This window comes from Myxocyprinus asiaticus, chromosome 17 (genome assembly GCF_019703515.2).
Source record: "Myxocyprinus asiaticus isolate MX2 ecotype Aquarium Trade chromosome 17, UBuf_Myxa_2, whole genome shotgun sequence".
Classification (NCBI taxonomy): Eukaryota; Metazoa; Chordata; class Actinopteri; order Cypriniformes; family Catostomidae; genus Myxocyprinus; species Myxocyprinus asiaticus.
The window spans coordinates 38997576-39017876 of record NC_059360.1 but is presented as its reverse complement, the minus strand read 5'-3'; the positions used below and the strand labels follow the sequence as shown (position 1 = coordinate 39017876).

Genomic DNA, 20301 nt, shown 5'->3' with positions numbered 1-20301 from the left:
TACGTGGAAATTGGGACAGTATTCCCTCAAAATTTGAATAAAATATGTTTGTTACTTTGAATAACTTTCAACATCAACACATCTGTGGGTCATTTTGATTCATTGTAATGTAAATTTTGTTATATTTAATTTTGTTATCACTGTACAATACAGTTATATTCATTAACATTAGTAAATGCATTCCTATATTTACTGTGCATTTTCACATTGAGAATCAATGGGTTCATCCAAAAGCTGAAAAATGTTGCTTTCAGAGACTTTATATGGAATACAAATGAAAATAAGCTGCATTTCGAACTGTTCTGAGACCAGTGCAGACAGACAGCACACTGGAGGTTAAGTCATTCACTAAATAGGGGGCAAGGGAGCATCCTAAAGCTCTCTATGCAGCTAAGTGCATTCACTCCTAAAATCTGACCAAAAGTTCAGTTTTAGGCTGCAGATGATGTTTGAACCACTCAACATGTTTGGCAGACATGGAACAATGGTAATCAGTACATACTGTAGATTCAGAATTTATAATGTATAATTTTATTTTAAAGGTGCAGTATGTAAGATTCAGAAACCCTTGTTATTAATGACACCTGTGGCCATTAAGTGAACTGCAGCCAACTACCTGTTACTCGTGCCCGTGCTCATGCCCACACTCCACAGGGACGCGAGCGAGCATCAGGCAAAACAATGACAGAACGTACAAATAAACTGAACGTGATTCACCGGCATCATGCTGACAGATGAAGTAGCATAATTAAAATTACACAGTTATGATTGTTTTACTACACACTTTGAGACTGCATATTATATTTGACTCTCCGGTGCTGGAACAGGGTTAAAACAAAGTGTGGATATCGGCCTGACTATGCGAGACTTTAGTTTGAAGTAATCACTTTTCTTTGCATGGTACATTGACTGCATTTATACGATAGCCTATGTCGGCGTTAGCTAGCTAGCCAGCTTTATCAATAGCTGTTAGCTAAATTTGGTGGATGATGACAGTAGCAGTTTATAAAATAGACTGTACATTATAAATATGTTGACACAATTCAGTATTGATGTGATTGCATCACAACTGTAATTTTGATATATTGATGCGCTATTGTTTTATAATAATAGAATGTATATATTTTCTGTATAACCAAGTTACGTTACACTAATGAATGGGTCTTTTTGCACTTGAACATTGTCTAGCATTCATTTAATGTGTTATTGTAGTTTACCTTGCTGAATAATTACAGATTAACTTTATGTCAGTTACTGTGAATCAGCATACCTGACTTTTAGTATAAAGAGAAGATCGTTGAAATTATTTGAAAGTTACGAAGCAAGGTAGCTTGCAATTCGTCAGCATTAGCAGGCAAGATCAATTTAGCTAAATTTACACAGATCAATCCTTACGGCACTATTTCACATGCTTTGAAGTTAGGTAAGCTTACCTGTCCAATAAGAAGAACGCCAATTCAGGGTTGGTTTTGATCCCCAAAACCGAACGAAGCTCCCACCAGGAATCAAATGCCCTGCCGATATTCACTCTAGTTTTTGCTCGACCACAATGACGTTCCCGCTTAGCCAGACGGGATTCAGCAGATAAATTTTTTTTTTTTTTTTTTGGGCTTACTCAGAGTTAGTGTAGGAGATCCATCTCAAAGATAACATTACCTAATGTTGCAGAATGTCTGTTGACGTGGAAGAGAAGCTACTGTCTGGCCTGTCAAGGCTCTCGGGAGTGCACATAAACGTCACATCCTTTAGATTTTCACAGCAAAAGCAACCCGCTCCCTTCGCATGCAAATCAGTCTACAGGCTTTAATAGGCAACCTAGCAACCAAAAAAAAGGCGAATATTACATGAAAATTGTTACATATTGCACCTTTAACATGGATTGCAGTGATTGGATGACGTTGGCCATTACTTTATATTAGAATTAATTAAAAGGATTGTGCGATTAAAGCACAACCTACTGTAGCAGAACTGAGCTAGCGCCTTGGATCTGTTTTGGGTCTACCACTGTTAACAAGCCTAATGTTAAAGCAGATGAAAGGATAATTGCAGCTAATGCTGTCATTTGAGCTGTACAGTTGAGCAATTTTAGAGATTGCTCGACTTCTCTGTTAGTCTGTTACTGATAAAGCACCTGTAAGTGCTTCATCAGTAGGTCTTTTCACTGACAGTGCAATGTGTCTGAATTTGTGTGTTGAATACATGTCTGTCAGGGTGAGAGGTGTTGTTAAATGAGATAATCTTTGTGTTAGAAATCTCCTCAACCTTGATTATGGAAATCAGCATGTCTTTGATTTGTCTGCACTTAAAGAGCCTCTTGGCAGATCTTCAGGTGCCTGATATCATTCCCCTTTGCTGTCCACCTGGAGGTCTTGGACTCCAAGTGACTGGGATGGACATAGGAAAAGTTTAATCATTGCTGAGCTCTCTGCCCTTTGGACCACAAGTGAATTTATGTAACAAGCTGTCCTCAGGATATGTGTATGTCTGTTTGTTTCTCACCAAAATTACCAGCAGCTCTTCTGTAAAGCACAAAATAAGAACAGCTTTGATGCACTCCTTTTTTTGTCTTTACCTAAGCGCCTCTTTAAAACTTCATCTTAAATGGCCACTATTATGACTGGCTAACAGCGTGCAGCCCCTCGAAATCAGCCATATTTGAAACTCAATCAGAAGAGAATGAACAACCCCACAATATTATAAAACTACATTTCAGAGATTACACAAAATGCACATCCAACGCATTGCATCCAAATATATTAAACTGCTCATCTCAAGCATAACTGTTAACACTTAGCACCATAAACTATCAAACAGTCATGACATTTGACATATTAATGAATAAAATGGTTTACTTACTGTTTTGCATGGGGTCCAAGTGTTTTTAACTGCCCCATCCTTCAATAATAGTTGCTTTGCAAAGCTTGAATCACATTATGGCTGGTTCACAAGCAATCCACGATGACATGACCCGCAAAAACATACAGTCGATGCTGAAATATGATGAAGACACATCCACATGATGCACATACATAGTCCAAAGCATGGTGTGAACTATACGCACACACATACAGCATCCCTGATGCGTTCGTGCTCAGAACAACAAGAGACACAGCAGCTGAATGAAACTAAATGGATTCTCCTCTTCAGAGTTGTAACTTGACACCGCGTCTTTTAAAAGCAGCTCAAGATATGTATCAAGCGGTCAAAGATGTCTGTCTAGTGCATGAATATATAAAAAAATAATCCAAAATAGTCCAGATGGGTCCCCTTTGGTGTTCAGGACTACGAGTACGAACTGAGCACCAGTGGGCAGGGCCAAGGGTGCGATGATTTTAAGTAGGCGTTGATGATTTTTCACTGTAGAGGCGGTCATGAATTAATGTACCCCAAATGATGTAGGGTAGTCATTGAAGTAGAGAGCGAGGCGTTCTTGCAGCTTACAGTATGTTTTTATAGTAGAAAGACCTCTTATATGTGAAAATATCAAGAAAAATTTGATTCTTCATGACATTAAAGTATTTAAAATCAGTCGCATATACACACAATGTTGTTTGACTGTTTTCTAAGGGTTTCCAAGTTTTAGACCAAGTTTCTTTGATAGAAAAAATTCAGTTTAAACATCAGTAAAAATAGTCATTGTGCACATCCCTAGTTTAAAGCTAAAATGTTGTAGATGTGCAGATCTTTTCACTTCCTTCGCAAGGTTGAGTCACTGATTTCATTCCAAGGCTTTCTCTCCTCATGCCTCTTGGCCGTATGCTGTGCCCGTGGGGGACAACATATTGCTTGCGTGTGATCTTGGCGTGCGGTGACTGTGTCAGAATAAACATGGTGCAGACACGCCAAGAGAGACAGTTCGCTTGAGAATGTGATTTTTGTGGGGATACATCTTAGCGGGGCTGGATTTGGCCACCTTTCATCAGTGGTGACACCTGCCTCACGCACGGCGTACACACTCAAAAAATTTATAAATGCATACACACTCATACACCCACACACACACTGTGTCTTGGGTCCTGCTCTGGCACAAACTGCACTGAGAGAACAGGACTTGTCTCAATTTATCATGTCATCGGCTTTTACTTCTGTATCTGCTGTACTCTGGTTGGCTTTAGGCTCTGCAAAGGAATCCTCTTTAATTAGGATTACACAGGTCATTAGCAAACTCAAATTTTCTTTGATCTTTTCTCCACTCCCTCAGTATTGGTTCTGACATGAGCAATTTTGGTGTCAAATAAAATTATTGGCTTCACTGTAGCGATGTGAAATAAAACGTAATATTTTTAAAAGTTTTAGCAATATTCAATTTCTCTCTATTTATAAGGATGTTTTTTTTTTTTTTAAACAGAGGAACCATCATATCAACCAAACTAAGCAAATTAGAAAAAGACAGTTTATTATTATTTATACTTCATAATTTTATTATATTTAATCAGTTAAATGCACCAGTATTACAATAGAACACAAAATGTACCTGCATATATTTTTGTTACATTTTAGTCCAACATTTAAATATGTTTCAAGAGCCAGAGAATGCCATTTATATGAAAATGGTGCATTACAAGGATGTAGAGAAAAAACAGAAGAGTTTGTGAAAGTGACGCTCCATTGTGCGACCAAAAGTTGGGAAAATGTTAACTTTAGCTGCAACACACTCTGACCACTTCCATATTAATACATTTTTGTTAATGAACACTTAATTTAGATAAATTTACGCCTCTCATCCTCACTATAGTACACTGTTTTCTTTACACTAATGATCAATAAATAGTTACATTAAGTAATAATAATGAGAATCAAAATAATTTTTCCACCAAATAATTTAGGCTGTTTACAGTTGTGAATCTACAAACAACTTGTTGCATCACTACAGAATTCAGCTGTGCATATATTGGCTATTTTACAAATGCTTTGGATGTGGTTCAACCAATCAGAATTTCAGGTCAGAACAATCTGTTTTATAGCATGCCATTTTTTGCTGTTGTTTTTGATTGGATTAGAGTGGGCTGAATGGAACAGCATTCATGTTGATTGTTGGAGGTGTGGCATGTATTTCAGATGTTCTCTGTGAGACACTGCCATGGTGGATCTTCATAGTCTACTCGACCTTCACAATGAATTGCACACCCCTAGAAAAAGAGAAAATAAGAATAGGATGGGGGTGGTGCATTGAGCTCATCTCAGTGAATGGATCCAACCACCACGTCTCCACCAATCACAGAGCATCTCACGGTACACTTTTGTGTGATTTAAGCCATGAGCCACAGAAGAGATGTTGACCCCTGGGCTGTAGCCATTAGCAGCTGATGATTGCTGGGATTCGGAGACCAAAGCAATGATGTTCTTTTGGACACCTTGATTTATCCATGTTTCAGTGCAGTCTATGTCTGCATTTATATAGATCACCTTACCAAGAAAGCATTAAGGCACTCAATTTAGGAAATCAGCACACTATGCAGTTGAAATGATTGCTAAGTATGGAAGCAAGCTGACAATGAGTAGTTTTCTTCAGAAGTAGAGAGATTTTTCAGTTAGCATACATGATCTGGAGCCGTGGTGCACAGGTTCGAATCTTGTCCCCCCCCCACCCCACACACTTTCACTGTTAATAAAATTATAATAACAAAACAGGATTAATAAATTGGATAGTAATGCATGCTGTGTAAAAATTACAGCAACATTGTTTGGGTGGTTGACATGGCATTGCTATATGGTTTTAGGGTATTTTAGTTGGTTGTTTGGGCATTGCTAAGTGGTTGCTAGGGTGTTCTGGGTGGTTACGTAGTAACCCAAGTTATTAGAGCTCAAGCCCAATACTCAGATCCTGTACTCTGATCTCTTGATATTGCACAGATTACTCTCTTAATGTAAGTCTATGGTAATTTTTTTTTTTCACGTGTTCTGTCATCCTCCACATGAACAATACATAAATCCAAGCACTAGGTAAAGTAGTAGCACACTTTTCTTCAACAAGCCACAAAATTTGAGGTATCATTTTTCTGTACCACAATTGGTGTAGTACGAGTTATGTGCCAAGGGTTTATACCCTAAAGGCCAAAACATACTCTACGCCAGTGCGTGAACACAGACGCTTCTAGCTACGCATGCTCGATGTATTAGATTGCAATTCATAACCCAATGAAATTACATGTTGCATTCTCAATGATGAGCTACTGTAATGGCAGAGCACCAGTTTGAAGAGTATATTAGAAAGGTAAAGTCAATATATTTATAGTAACTTACTTGAATAATAACACATCTGGTTTAACGGCACAAACTTTTGAAGGTAACTCTATCGCCCCCTTGAGTACTGAGGTTTGGTACCTCATAACGTATGTTCAGCCTGGCCGTGTGTTTGCCAAGCGCTCGCATCTGCGTACACATACTTGCTTTAAGTATGTTTCTGGACTAAGCATGAAGCACAACTTAATAGAAACTGAGGTATTTTGTAAAATAAAGTATTGCAGAATTGAGATAGTGGCCGTTTCTCATAATTATGGCTCTAGAACTTGGCTTTGGGTCTTAAATTTCTATTTCTTCAAATTTTTTAAGTCTTGAGTGTGGAAGATGGGGACTTCGGACAGTTGGGTCGAGGGGAGGGGGGAGGTTCATAATAGCAGGCCTTTCATTTTGCTTGGGAACTGATAGGATTAACTTTACTGCTTATAATGGAATATAGCATCTTTAGAGGCCCCATGCTTCTTAGGGAGAGTGAAAGATCTCTCTGCCAAGACTATCAAACAGTCTTTATATACACCACCATTGCCTGTTGCCTAGGAGACCAGTGTAATCCAAGTGTTTTTTTTCCCCCTTTTTCCCTGGCTCTGCTCTCTCTTTTTCACCCCCTCTCTGATTGGAAACTCTATTGGCTGGTGCCATTGAGCTGGCCTTCAGACGGACACACCAGCTGTGAAGAGATGGAGATAAATCTGAGGCAAAGTGCTCTGAAACATATTGATTTCTCATGATTACAGAACATTTGGAGAGATAGACCAGAGCAGCCTCCTCTCCATGGAGCATATATGAATAATCTGATACTCTGAATGCTTTGATGATCACATATCACACCCTTTCAAAATGGCTGTGTCCTTGTTGGAAGCTTTATTGTCTGCTTAAAGTTCAGGACATTCTGTCATCATATAATTATCATGTCTTTCAAAACATGTAGGACTTTCTTTATCCGTGGAAAAAGGATATGTAATACCCAAGAGATAGTTCACCAAAAAATGGAAATTCTCTCATCATTTACTCACCCTCATGCAATCCCAGATGTGTATAACTTTCTTCCGCTGAACACAAATTAAAGTGAAAGTGGTTATTTATAGTAAAAAAAAGGGCTAAATATTGATCTTACCCACAACTGTCATATCACTTTTGAAGATGTGAATTTAACCACTGGAAATTTAATGGATTACTTTTATGCTGCTTATCTGCTTTTTGGACCTTCAGATTTCTGGCCACTATTCACTTGCATTGAAAGGACCAACAGAGTTGAAAATGTGTTCTGCAGAGGAAAGAAAGTCATCTGGGACAGCATGAGGGTACGTAAATGATGAGAGAAATTTCAGTTTTGGGTGAACTATCCCTTTAAGCACTATGTTAGTCTCAATCACCATTTAGTTTCATTGCACCTTCTTTCCTTACAAAAAATGTGAGTGGTGACTGAGACTGAACATTTAGTGTAACATCTCCTTTTGTGTTCCTTGGAAGAAAGTCACATGGGTTTTAAACATGAGGGTGAGTAAATGATCATCACCAATCCTCCACCAAATTTCACAGTGGGTGCAAGACACTGTGGCTTGAAGGCCTCTCCAGGTCTCCGTCTAACCATTATACAACGAGGTAGAGGATCAGTGATGATCTGGGGGTGCTTCAGCAAGGCTGGAATCGGGCAGATTCGTCTTTGTGAAGGGCACATGAATCAAGCCATGTTCAAGGTTATCCTTGATGAAAATTTGCTTCCTTCTGCTCTGACAATGTTCCCCAACTCTGAAGATTGGTTTTACCAGCAGGATAATTTTCCATGCCACACAGCCAGGTAGGGCTGTCAAAAAAAAATTTGAATATCCATCGAATTTAAGAAATAAATGGACATTTGAATGCTAAAACCGCATTCGAATTATGGATGTGTGTCAAGAACTGACAGTGACCTCAGATCGATCGCATTCTTGCGCTAAAAAGGCTAGATACAGCACAACAAATACAGTTGAACAGAAAGCAGGTGTCTGAATATGCTTTTTAAACTTCTTTTTAATTAGACACAGCATGTAAAACTGCGCTCCTGCGTGAGATGCTGAATAAACAAAAACAAAGAAAAACAAGACGTTCGTCGAGCGCACGTTTACAAAGAAAACAAATGGATGATTGGAAAAAAGCGACACGTTCGGTGTGAACAGCACCTTACAGTAGGAGGAGGTACTTGGCTGTTGCGTCTTGCTTTCTTATAAGCCTTTCTCATATTAAGCAATTCGTTTTTTTGAACGCTTTGTCAGGAAAGATGTTCAACTTGGAAATGTGTGTCTCCAGATCCTCACGTTCTGTTCCATTCTGTTGTGTTCCGTCTGTTTCAACAGCCCCTGGCCTGGGCTGATAGTTTGAGCCACTTCACCACAGAGTTCAGACGAATACCTGTGCTATCTTGGAATATTGCTACCCTACATACAATTGAAAATGAAATGCTCTTTTTTTTTTTAACAGCCAGGAATGTTCTTTGCAATAATATAATGGTGCTGTATGGTTTATATATTTATTGCGCCCTCTTGTGGATAATGTCAGTTTAAGAATCAGCTGACTTTAAAATTTGAATATTATTCTAATTTTGAAAATATTTAAGGTAAAAATTCGAATTTAGTTTCTCTGCTCAATTGACAGCCCTACAGCCAGGTCAATCAAGGTGTGGAAGGAGGACCACCGGATCAAGACCCTGTCATGGCCAGCCCAGTCTCCAGACCTGAACCAAGCCATCAAAAAAGCAGAGTTGCTTGAATTTTTGCATCAGGAGTGGTATAAAGTCACCCAACAGAAATGTGAAAGACTGGTAGAGAGCATGCCAAAATGCATGAAAGCTGTGATTGAAAATCAGGGTTATTCCACCAAATATTGATTTCTGAACTCTTCCGAAGTGAAAACATTAGTATTGTGTTGTTTAAATATGAATATGAACTTGTTTTATTTGCATCTAAAAACACTGCATCTTTTCTGTTATTTTGACCAGTTGTCATTTTCTGCAAATAAATGCTCTAAATGACAATATTTTTATTTGGAATTTGTGAGAAATGTTGTCAGTACTTTATAGAATAAAACAATTCATTTTACTCAAACACATACCTATCATTTTTAAGATCATGAGAAACATTTCGGTCAAGTGTTTCAAAACTTTTGACCGGTAGTGAATATACACACAGTTGAAGTCAGAAGTTTACATACACCTTAGCCAAATACATTTAAACTCAGTTTACACAATTCCTGACATTTAATCGTAGAAAACATTCTTAGTCTTAGGTCAGATAGGATCACTACTTTATTTTAAAAATGTGAAATGTCAGAATAATAGTAGAGAGAATTATTTATTTCAGCTTTTACATCTTTCATCACATTCACAGTGGGTCAGAAGTTTACATACACTTTGTTAGTATTTGGTAGCATTGCCTTTAAATTGTTTAACTTGGGTCAAACATTTTGGGTAGCCTTCCACAAGCTTCTCACAATAAGTTGCTGGAATTTTGGCTCATTTCTCCAGACAGAACTGGTGTAACTGAGTTCAGTTCTGCCCACAAATTTTCTAGCAGATTGAGGTCAATGATTGCCACTCCAATACTTTTACTTTGTTGTCCTTAAGCCATTTTGCCACAATTTTGGAGGTATGCTTTGGCTTGCAAACCTCACCCTTTTTCCTCCAAACATAACAATAGTCATTATTGTCCCCATGAGCACTTGCAAACTGTAGTCTGGCTTTTTTATGGCGGTTTTGGAGCATTGGATTCTTCCTTGCTGATCAGCCTTTCAGGTTATGTTGATATAGGACTTGTTTTACTGTGGATATAGATATTTGTCAACCTGTTTCCTCCAGCATCTTCACAAGGTCCTTTGCTGTTGTTCTGGGACTGATTTGCACTTTTCGTAACCAAACGACATTCATCTCTAGGAGACAGAATGTGTCTCCTTCCTGAGCGGTATGATGGCTGCGTGGTCCCATGTTGTTTATACTTGCGTACTATTGTTTGTACAGATGAATGTGGTCCCTTCAGGCTTTTGAAAATTGCTCCCAAGGATGAACCAGACCTGTGGACATCCACAAAAATGTTTCTGAGGTCTTGGCTGATTTTATTTGATTTTCCCATGATGTCAAGCAAAGAGGCACAGAGTTTGAAGGTAGGCCTTAAAATATATTCACAGTTTCACCTCCAATTCAGTACACCTCCTATCAGAAGCTAATTGGCTTGACATCATTTTCTGGAATTTTCCAAGCTGCTTAAAGGCACAGTTAACTTAGTATGTCAACTTCTGACCCACTGGAACTGTGATATAGTCAATTAAAAGTGAAACAATCTGTCTGTAAACAATTGTTGGAAAAATGACTTGTGTCATGCACAAAGTAGATATCCTAACGACTTGCCAAAACTGTAGTTTGCTAATATGAAATCTGTGGAGTGGTTAAGAAAATTAGTTTTAATGACTTCAACCAAAGTGTATGCAAACTTCTGACTTAAAATATATATATATATATATATATATACAGGTGCATCTCAATAAATTAGAATGTCGTGGAAAAGTTCATTTATTTCAGTAATTCAACTCAAATTGTGAAACTCGTGTATTAAATAAATTCAATGCACACAGACTGAAGTAGTTCAAGTCTTTGGTTCTTTTAATTGTGATGATTTTGGCTCACATTTAACAAAAACCCACCAATTCACTCTCTCAAAAAATTAGAATATGGTGACATGCCAATCAGCTAATCGACTCAAAACACCTGCAAAGGTTTCCTGAGCCTTCAAAATGGTCTCTCAGTTTGGTTCACTAGGCTACACAATCATGGGGAAGACTGCTGATCTGACAGTTGTCCAGAAGACAATCATTGACACCCTTCACAAGGAGGGTAAGCCACAAACATTCATTGCCAAAGAAGCTGGCTTTTCAAAGAGTGCTGTATCCAAGCATGTTAACAGAAAGTTGAGTGGAAGGAAAAAGTGTGGAAGAAAAAGATGCACAACCAACCGAGAGAACCGCAGCCTTATGATTGTCAAGCAAAATCGATTCAAGAATTTGGGTGAACTTCACAAGGAATGGACTGAGGCTTGGGTCAAGGCATCAAGAGCCACCACACACAGACGTGTCAAGGAATTTGGCTACAGTTGTCGTATTCCTCTTGTTAAGCCACTCCTGAACCACAGACAACATCAGAGGCGTCTTACCTGGGCTAACGAGAAGAAGAACTGGACTGTTGCCCAGTGGTCCAAAGTCCTCTTTTCAGATGAGAGCAAGTTTTGTATTTCATTTGGAAACCAAGGTCCTAGAGTCTGGAGGAAGGGTGGAGAAGCTCATAGCCCAAGTTGCTTGAAGTCCAGTGTTAAGTTTCCACAGTCTGTGATGATTTGGGGTGCAATGTCATCTGCTGGTGTTGGTCCATTGTGTTTTTTGAAAACCAAATTCACTGCACCCGTTTACCAAGAAATTTTGGAGCACTTCACACTTCCTTCTGCTGACCAGCTTTTTAAAGATGCTGATTTCATTTTCCAGCAGGATTTGGCACCTGCCCACACTGCCAAAAGCACCAAAAGTTGGTTAAATGACCATGGTGTTGGTGTGCTTGACTGGCCAGCAAACTCACCAGACCTGAACCCCATAGAGAATCTATGGGGTATTGTCAAGAGGAAAATGAGAAACAAGAGACCAAAAAATGCAGGTGAGCTGAAGGCCACTGTCAAAGAAACCTGGGCTTCCATACCACCTCAGCAGTGCCACAAACTGATCACCTCCATGCCACGCCGAATTGAGGCAGTAATTAAAGCAAATGGAGCCCCTACCAAGTATTGAGTACATATACAGTAAATGAACATACTTTCCAGAAGGCCAACAATTCACTAAAAATGTTTTTTTTATTGGTCTTATGATGTATTCTAATTTTTTGAGATAGTGAATTGGTGGGTTTTTGTTAAATGTGAGCCAAAATCATCACAATTAAAAGAATCAAAGACTTAAACTACTTCAGTCTGTGTGCATTGAATTTATTTAATACACGAGTTTCACAATTTGAGTTGAATTACTGAAATAAATGAACTTTTCCACGACATTCTAATTTATTGAGATGCACCTGTATATATAAATTCATATACTATCCCCTCCCTCAACCTTTTCATTGCCCCCATTTTCCTCTTAAATTTTTTTTCCATTTAATTCCCCTATTTTTCATTTCCATCAGAGCATTCACATCAAGTGGACGGGCCATTTAAGGATTGATTTTCATGGTGCAATTCATCTTTGTGGTTGGTCAAGGTATGGCTTTAAAACATGCTGATGGAAAGTTGACAGCTTAATTAGGTGGAGAATGTCAGTTTGTGCTAAGAATAAATGCATTCTCTGCTTTTGGAAGAAAATGGTTTTCTTCACTAGGAAAGACTATTCCATCCTGAAAATATTACATATGACTGTTGCTATGTTCCATAGACCTGCTATTCAATGTAACTGTTACAAGAATTATTATATTTTTAATAATTGTAATAATAATTAGAATAAAATACAAATAATCAAACTTAATTTTATATACTGTATAGAATTAGCGGTAGTTTATAGTTAGTTTATAATGGTAATATTTGTAGCAGTTAAATTGTTATCTTAAATATTAAACATTAATATTTAATTTAAATATTTTAAATTATATTTGTATTATTTTAAATTTATATTTATTTTTATTGTATTATTTCAAATTATATTAGTAATAGTAATAGTAATGTGTCCATCATGCATTAGATATTAAAACATTATTGAATGTAACATGCTTTTATTCTTGCCAGTGTACCTTTTCTGGTCAAACTTTTAAACATCGAGTCATGCTTGTAAGTGAATTGTTTGTCAAATAAATGTGCTGTTTATTTTGTTTGCAAAAGTACTCCAAGGGTTTGAATTGTTTGACTTGTGCTGGTATAAATCTTTCCACTGAAGCCAAATACAGTGGGTAAAGAACCGAGCGTATGCGCTGGGGTTTGCAGCGATCAATAGAGTGTGTTATCATTTCTTAGCTCTTGTTGTGGGATTCTAGTATTACTAAAGATATTTTAACCCTATCCAAAAACACCCAATTCCTAACCTAAATTGATTAACAATAGTCAGCAGGGATGTCAGATTTAAATGGTTAATGAAAAGAAAACAAGCTCCTATAAAAAGCAAATTCTACAGTCTGTTTTATTAGTCGAGAATAACAAAGTTTGAATGTGACATGGAGTCCAGGCCATGTGTGTGTATTACCCCAGGGCACACAGAATGACACTCTGACAGTTGTCTGAAGGTCATGACTATTGATTCAACGAGAGAACACAGTCTGTCTAACAAAACAACATGCGCTGTCCAAAACTTTGAAGTGCCCAACTGAAAGTAAATGGCTTACACTTTAAAAAAAGCACTTTGATAGTCTAAACTTCTTTTGCCATGGTTTATAGTCTGTTCCCTGCTGAGTAGTGTAAATCTTTGACAGTATAAAAGGATAAACTTCAGAATGGAAAAATGGGGGTTCAATAATATAACACTGATTGCAGTCCATACTAATAAGCTCAAATAATTTTTTTCCTGACATTACTTTAAAAGTGATATTTTGCTGTTTTCTCATTTTAAGCAAGATCTGTCAGGAGAACTAATTTACATATCAGGAGCATTCTCCCACTGAGGTGTTTTAAAATGCTGAGTTTATCTAAGTGGTCTGTAGCGTGCATGTACAGACATCTGTGCTTGTATGTATTTTGCACTTCTTGTGGTTTTGATGGATTTATTTATTTGCCATTTAATTGGTCAACATCAGCTCTTGGCCAGTACAGAGGTCAAGGTGATGCAGGTGGTCAGGTTCAAATTTTTTCCCCTGCTGCACTGGTCTTATCTTGCTGCCAGTACAAATCATTAACCCATCGATTCAGCTAAATAAAAATATTTCGCTTACCCTGTACAGTATGAAAGCGCATTTCAAATTATTTTAAATGTGTATTCAGGACTTGTTAATCGAATGTGCTGAACAGGTAGTGCGGTAGTGTGCGTGCTTTGAATTTTGAAGCCAGACTCTAAGAGCAAATCCTTTCTTTTATTTATTTATTTATTTATTTATTAAAATACCATTTATAACAGCATTGCTCTTTTGTGAACTATACATTGTCATTTAAATATCCAAGCGAGTCAGATGTTAATTCACTTACTACTTAAAAGGTTTCATTAATGTTAATCTAATTAAAACCAATAACTTGATACTGATAACCAGGAGTTTTTGAGTCTTTTTGACTGATCCATTAAAAAAAAAAAAAAAACAACTCGAAGAATGATTCGTTCTCGATTTGGTCTTCTTTGGTTGGGATTTATGTTTGTTCTTGCATGCAATCCGTGAAGACAGTGCAATAGTAGGATGCGTTTATTCACACTGCCAACTCACAACTGGGGTAAAATATAATTTCTTTCACTGTGGCACTGTTGATTCGACACTGAATTGCAATACAGGAGGCAGCAACTGCTACATTTGAGTCCTTTTAGGCCCATTTACACCTGGTATTAAAATGTGCTTTGGATGATCCGTTTGAAATGGGACAACGTTAGGTCGATGTAAATGATGTCCAAAACGGGGTCTGAGGTGGTTGAAAGTGTTGAAAAATGCATTGGTCTCATAGTGGAAATGCACATCCATTCGAATGTGTTCAAACAGCAGCAAAGAACTGCCTACTCGCCTGTCAATCAAATTGAATCGATCAATTTGACAAAGTGATAAATGGACATGGCATGCAAAAGAACTTCTTCAATATATCTGATATCAACATGCAGGGACACAGATAAGAAGCATGCACATCTGAAGCTCAATTAGAACAGGTATTCCACTAAAATAATTGACAATTCTGCCCTATTTGTCATGTTTGCGCTTGTATTGTAAATGTAAGTATGATTAAAAGAAATGGTTCTAACTCCTTTCTGGTTTATTACTATGCACTAACACACCAACGTAATAATTGATGTATGTCGTCATGAGATAAGAGAACCTCCCCTCAAAATCCGAACACAAGTGGTCAAACGAGATGCATATTATGACCAGGTGTAAGCGGTGATGTGTCTCGCTTGTACGCTTGTGATTGGATCATCCAAAAACCATGCTAATACCAAGTGTAAAGATGCAAATCAAGTCAGCCCCCCTTTCTAAGGTATCTGAGGTGACCAGTAGACTGCTAAGGCAAGAAAATACTATACTTACAGGTGCATCTCAAAAAATTAGAATGTCGTGGAAAAGTTCATGCAAAAGGAGCCCCGACCAAGTGTTGAGTGCATAAATTAACATACTTTTTAGAAGGTCAACATTTCTGTATTATAAATTCTTTATTCTAATATATTGAGATACTGGATTTTGGATTTCCATGAGCTGTAAGCCGTAATCATCAAGATTAAAACAAAAAAAAGGCTTGAAATATTTCACTTTATATGTAATAAATTTCAGAAAAAACTTTTCCACGATATTCTAATTTTTTGAGATGCACCTGTATAGCTAAACTTTCATCATAAAATATTCATGTTTCCTATACCTGATGTTTCAGATGTGAAAGTGATTTAACATAAAAAAGGAATGTATAGTTGAAATCCACTCTCCTGAATAGCACGTATTTGGTCTGAGCAAACGGGTAAAGCCAGAGGCCCTCAGACATCAGATTTTCCCTGACAGACAGTGAGTATAGTACAGCTGAAAAATGTTGACCTGTTTTAGTAGGCTGTCCTTGGATGCTGTAGTCGTCATTGTTGCCTCTGGACACATTTAGAAGAATTTTCTGTCCTGACTGTATGTTTGTGTTTCTTTTCTCCATTCACAGAGTATTGGAAAGGGCTCCCTGTGGTGCATAGACCCAGAGTACAGGCAGAATCTCATCCAGGCGCTAAAGAAGACCCCTTATCACCCTTATTCCCAGGTGTTCACGATGCCACCCACCTCTCCTCAGGCATATCAAAGGTAGACACACAGCTCACTGAACATTTTGACCTTTTAACCTCATCTCTCTCTCTCTCTCTCTCTCTCTCTCTCTCTCTCTCTCTTTGTGTCGAATTCACTAAAAAGTTGAGCCACTTTTGTGTGCAATATTTTAGTGCAAAAGCCTGCAACTTATGTCCCTAGTGGTATCAGTTAGCAGTGGAACCCATTGGCGGTGGCAAGGAGAGCTCTCGCACCGCTCCATTTCATTTTGATCCAGCTAACAGGTCTGCGTGCTCCCAGCCACTCGACTGTACAAGACAGAATAATTGCTTTACTGTAAAACCCAAAGTGGCATATCATCCTTAACAAAGGATATGGAACAAATGGGCAGCTAGCGTAGTGGCTAGAAAAGGGAAACGGAGATGGATGTTTTTAAAGAGATTGAATTAAATCGGACAGCTTTAGTAAGAGATCGGATGGGGGTGGGCTTCAGATGTTGCTCATGCATAGCGGGTTGATTAAAAAAGGAGGCGGAGAATGGTGCCATGCTCGGATGTTTTTGGGTACCGTTCTGTCACATGACTTGCTCTCACTGCATCCTGCATTTGTCTGTTCAGCAGTTATAGCATACAGCAAACACATTGCTGCCTCAACAAGGCAAACATTCTCACAGCTCAACAAGTAGATGCTGAATAAGGTCATTTATTAAAAAAGAAAAAGGCTTTTCCCAAGATGCATGTGTGCAGGAGGTGAAATTGCACCATCTGCCAAATGCTGCACCACATAATATAGAAATGAAAATCCTTGCATACATGTAAGGATATATAATGAAAATACATACGTTTCCTCCCTTAGTAAATAATAATAATAAATTAGATTGCTTTAATATCTCAATTAGACAGCAGTAAGATTAAATGGAGAGCAGAATGAGAATTATGTCATAATTTACTCACCCTCAGGTTATTTCAAGCCCATATAACTTCCTTTCTTTCTTGGAACACAAAAGGAAATGTTAGGCAGAATTTTCAGTCTCAGTCACAGTTCACTTTCATTGTATGGAAAAAAGATGCAATTATAGTGAATGATGACTGAGGTTATTAGTCCCTATCAATCTGCCTAACATATCCTTTTGTGTTCTAAGGAAGAAGCTCATAGATGTTTGGAACAACATGAGGGTAACTAAATAATGACAGAAGAATTTTCTCTATCCTTTTAAGTCTCTTTTTTTTTTCTTTTTTCTCTCCTGAGAAAAGGGCCCCCGTTATCTCACCAGTGTCTCCCTTGAGTTTCCCTCTAGCTTACACCTCTCCGAAACAACAGCCCACAATAAACTAAAAATACTATTTTCAAAATTGTGGCGCTTTAAAGAACCCATGAGGGTTTTGATTTTTTTCTATATTAAAGAGAAAATTCTGTCATAATTTACTCACCCTCATGTTGTTCCAAACCTCGATGACTTTCTTTCTTATGCAGAAAGGAAATATTTTAATGGATATCGGAGGCCATCATTTCAATACAATAGCAGTTGATAGTGACTCATTTTGAAGCTTAAAAAGATCCAAAAGCATTACAAAAGAAGTCTATGCAACTCCAGCATCATTTTCATAGTTCTCTGAAGGCATACAAAGTGGAAGTAATTTTTCAGTCAAAACATGACATTCGTCGCACGTTCTTGAGCGTTATGAGAGAAGCTCATTTGCAGTGGCACTTGCATTCTTTTTAGAACTAGCAAAAATTTTAGAAACATTTTAGAAATCCATCCACCTCACTTTTTAGCAATTCATAATTGTTATTTATGTTTTGCTTGACCATGGTGTAAAGAAAAAAAAATTGCGACTTTGAAATCAAGCAGAAGCCACTGCCAACCAATTTGCATCGCCGTTGGAGTGAACAAACATGCAAACGGTAAGCGGTATTCCTGCTATGACTAGTGCCCACTTACCTGCTTTTCATAAAATCAGTTGGGTCTGCTGGGCAAACTTTGTCATCTAATTAATATTAATGATCGAAGCTAATAAGGTTTTTAAAGTGACCTCCCCTCTGTTCCTATTGTTCTTACACACCCTGGTGTAAGGTGTGGGTAAGGATTGCAAAGATAGCACTAAAGTGTTGGATACACCGGTTTGGCTTCCTCTCTCTCTCTCTCTCTCTCTCTCTCTCTCTCTCTCAGGCCAGATGGCGAATCTGCGTGTAGCAGTGTGTAATAAAGTGTTTATCTGGCCTCTGCGGCTCCCAGGAAGCAGAATGAAGGTTTTTATAGCATTCCTAAGATTCACACGAATCAGCTGAGTCATAGACTGACACACTAGTCCTTTTCTGTTAAAATTTTTAACACAGCACTCTTTCATCCTTGCTGTTTTAGTAATCGCAGCGTGGTTTAAGAACATGTGGCAAGCTGTAATGTGGAGGCGACTTTTATTGTGGTTATTGAAGACATCCATATGTTGGTCAGGTGGACAGATGGGATGAAGGCGTAGACTGTTCTGGTAATGTTATCATCAATACCTGTAGATAGCCATGTGTCCAACCTTGTTCACTGTCTCTGTGAGGGGGCTTTGATTTAAAGAGGCAATATTCTACACTCTTGAAGCATTTAATTAAATTGTAATGTTTAAGTCCACTATGTAAATCTCATGAACCAGTTCAAGAACATGTCCAGTTCATATTTCAACACCAAATTAAAAAAAAAAAAAAAAAAAAAGGATATTCTGCTTAAACAAAAATTACAACTCTTTTGAAGACCATATATATTTTTTGCCTTGTTACATAATTTTCATAAATTGTTACATTAAAAGTAAAGTAATGTATAATATAATATACAGTTTATATATGCATTACAGTAATGAGAATTTGGGAGAACCAAATTATCATGCAAATAATGCAAAAAACCTTAATGACCCTAAAAATAAGCTCCCTTTTGTTTTATTTTAATTTTCTAATTTTATTTCTTTTCACAAGTCTTTTTGTGTTACAAGGAAGAAAGTCATATCGGATTTGAACAATATGTGGGTGATGTGAATGATGACATAATTTAAATTTTTTGGAGAAAATATCCTTTCCATGATTCCATGATGATTTCTGGATGACCTGGTTTTACAACTTGGCTTCCATTAATGATATCGGTGGACTGAGAAGGGAGCTTTGCGTTGTTGATGTCAGAGTATGTTTATACTGTATAGTAGATTTAACTTTTTCAAACTCAAACGAACAACCAAAATCCTGTGTATTGATAATCCTTCTCTATGATATGTACTCTTTAAGGAGCTGTGGTATGTGAGCTCAGGTAGAAGAACATTCCTTAACATACTAAGAAAGTTTGATAGAGACAACGAGAAAGACAGCGCAGGAGGAACAGCTGGACCTCGGAGTTCACCAGTGCGTGTTTGCCCTTGTGAGGTTATTAGCGTGATGGTTGCCATGGCAACAGGAACGCCTCCATGGTAACACATAGCTGAGACAGGTGCAGTTGCATCACATGGCTATTTGTTGCCTGGCAAAAGGACAGGCCATTAGCGCTCGAGAAATACACTATCGCCCTGGAAACACGCAACTCTCCATGGCAACCACGGATGGCTTGAAGCCTATTTTAGGGTTTCTGTACCTGCTTTTGTCTGTCTTCATAAAAATTTGCGGATGCGTGAACTATTGGAGATGACATCTGGAAGTCCAGTTGCTTTAGGAGATTCATTTTAAATGGGACTCTGAACTAAAGTCCACAAAGAAAAAGAAAGAAAAAAAAAAAAAACTGAAAGCACCAAGACTGGCATAGTTCTTAATTTTAATAGTTGTCAGTAGTTTTCAACCCAAGGGCAAAAATGCATTACTAAAGAAACAGATTCAATGTACAAGCTCATGAAAAGCCTGAGACAGGTATTGTGTTTGTTTTTGTTTATTAGCTGTGTTGTAATCCTTAACAGAATTTAAAGTGTAAAACTAAATTAAAAACTCAATGGATTTCCGTTTACATAATCTGGAAATACTGAAACTAAAATAAATTTTCATTACTAAAACAAACTAAACATAAAAAATATTTTTGACAATATAATATAACATTTTAAACATTTACAACCCAGCTTCATTAAACATGAAAATGCCACTAAAGTTATCGATATCAATAGCTGGCCCTGAGAAATGTAATGTCATTAAACATTTTAAATTACATAAAT

At 37.6% G+C, this 20301-nt stretch overlaps 1 protein-coding gene across 4 annotated transcripts in view; it reads left to right on the top strand.

Annotated features, from left to right (window-relative positions):
• LOC127454688 (forkhead box protein N3-like) overlaps window positions 1-20301 on the top strand; it is a 122261-nt gene that overhangs the window by 49077 nt on the left and 52883 nt on the right. For all 4 annotated transcript variants that reach the window (XM_051722058.1, XM_051722061.1, XM_051722060.1 and 1 more), the window contains exon 3: window positions 16038-16174. In XM_051722058.1, coding sequence (XP_051578018.1) covers window positions 16038-16174 — 137 coding nt within the window. The remainder of the gene's footprint in view (window positions 1-16037; window positions 16175-20301) is intronic.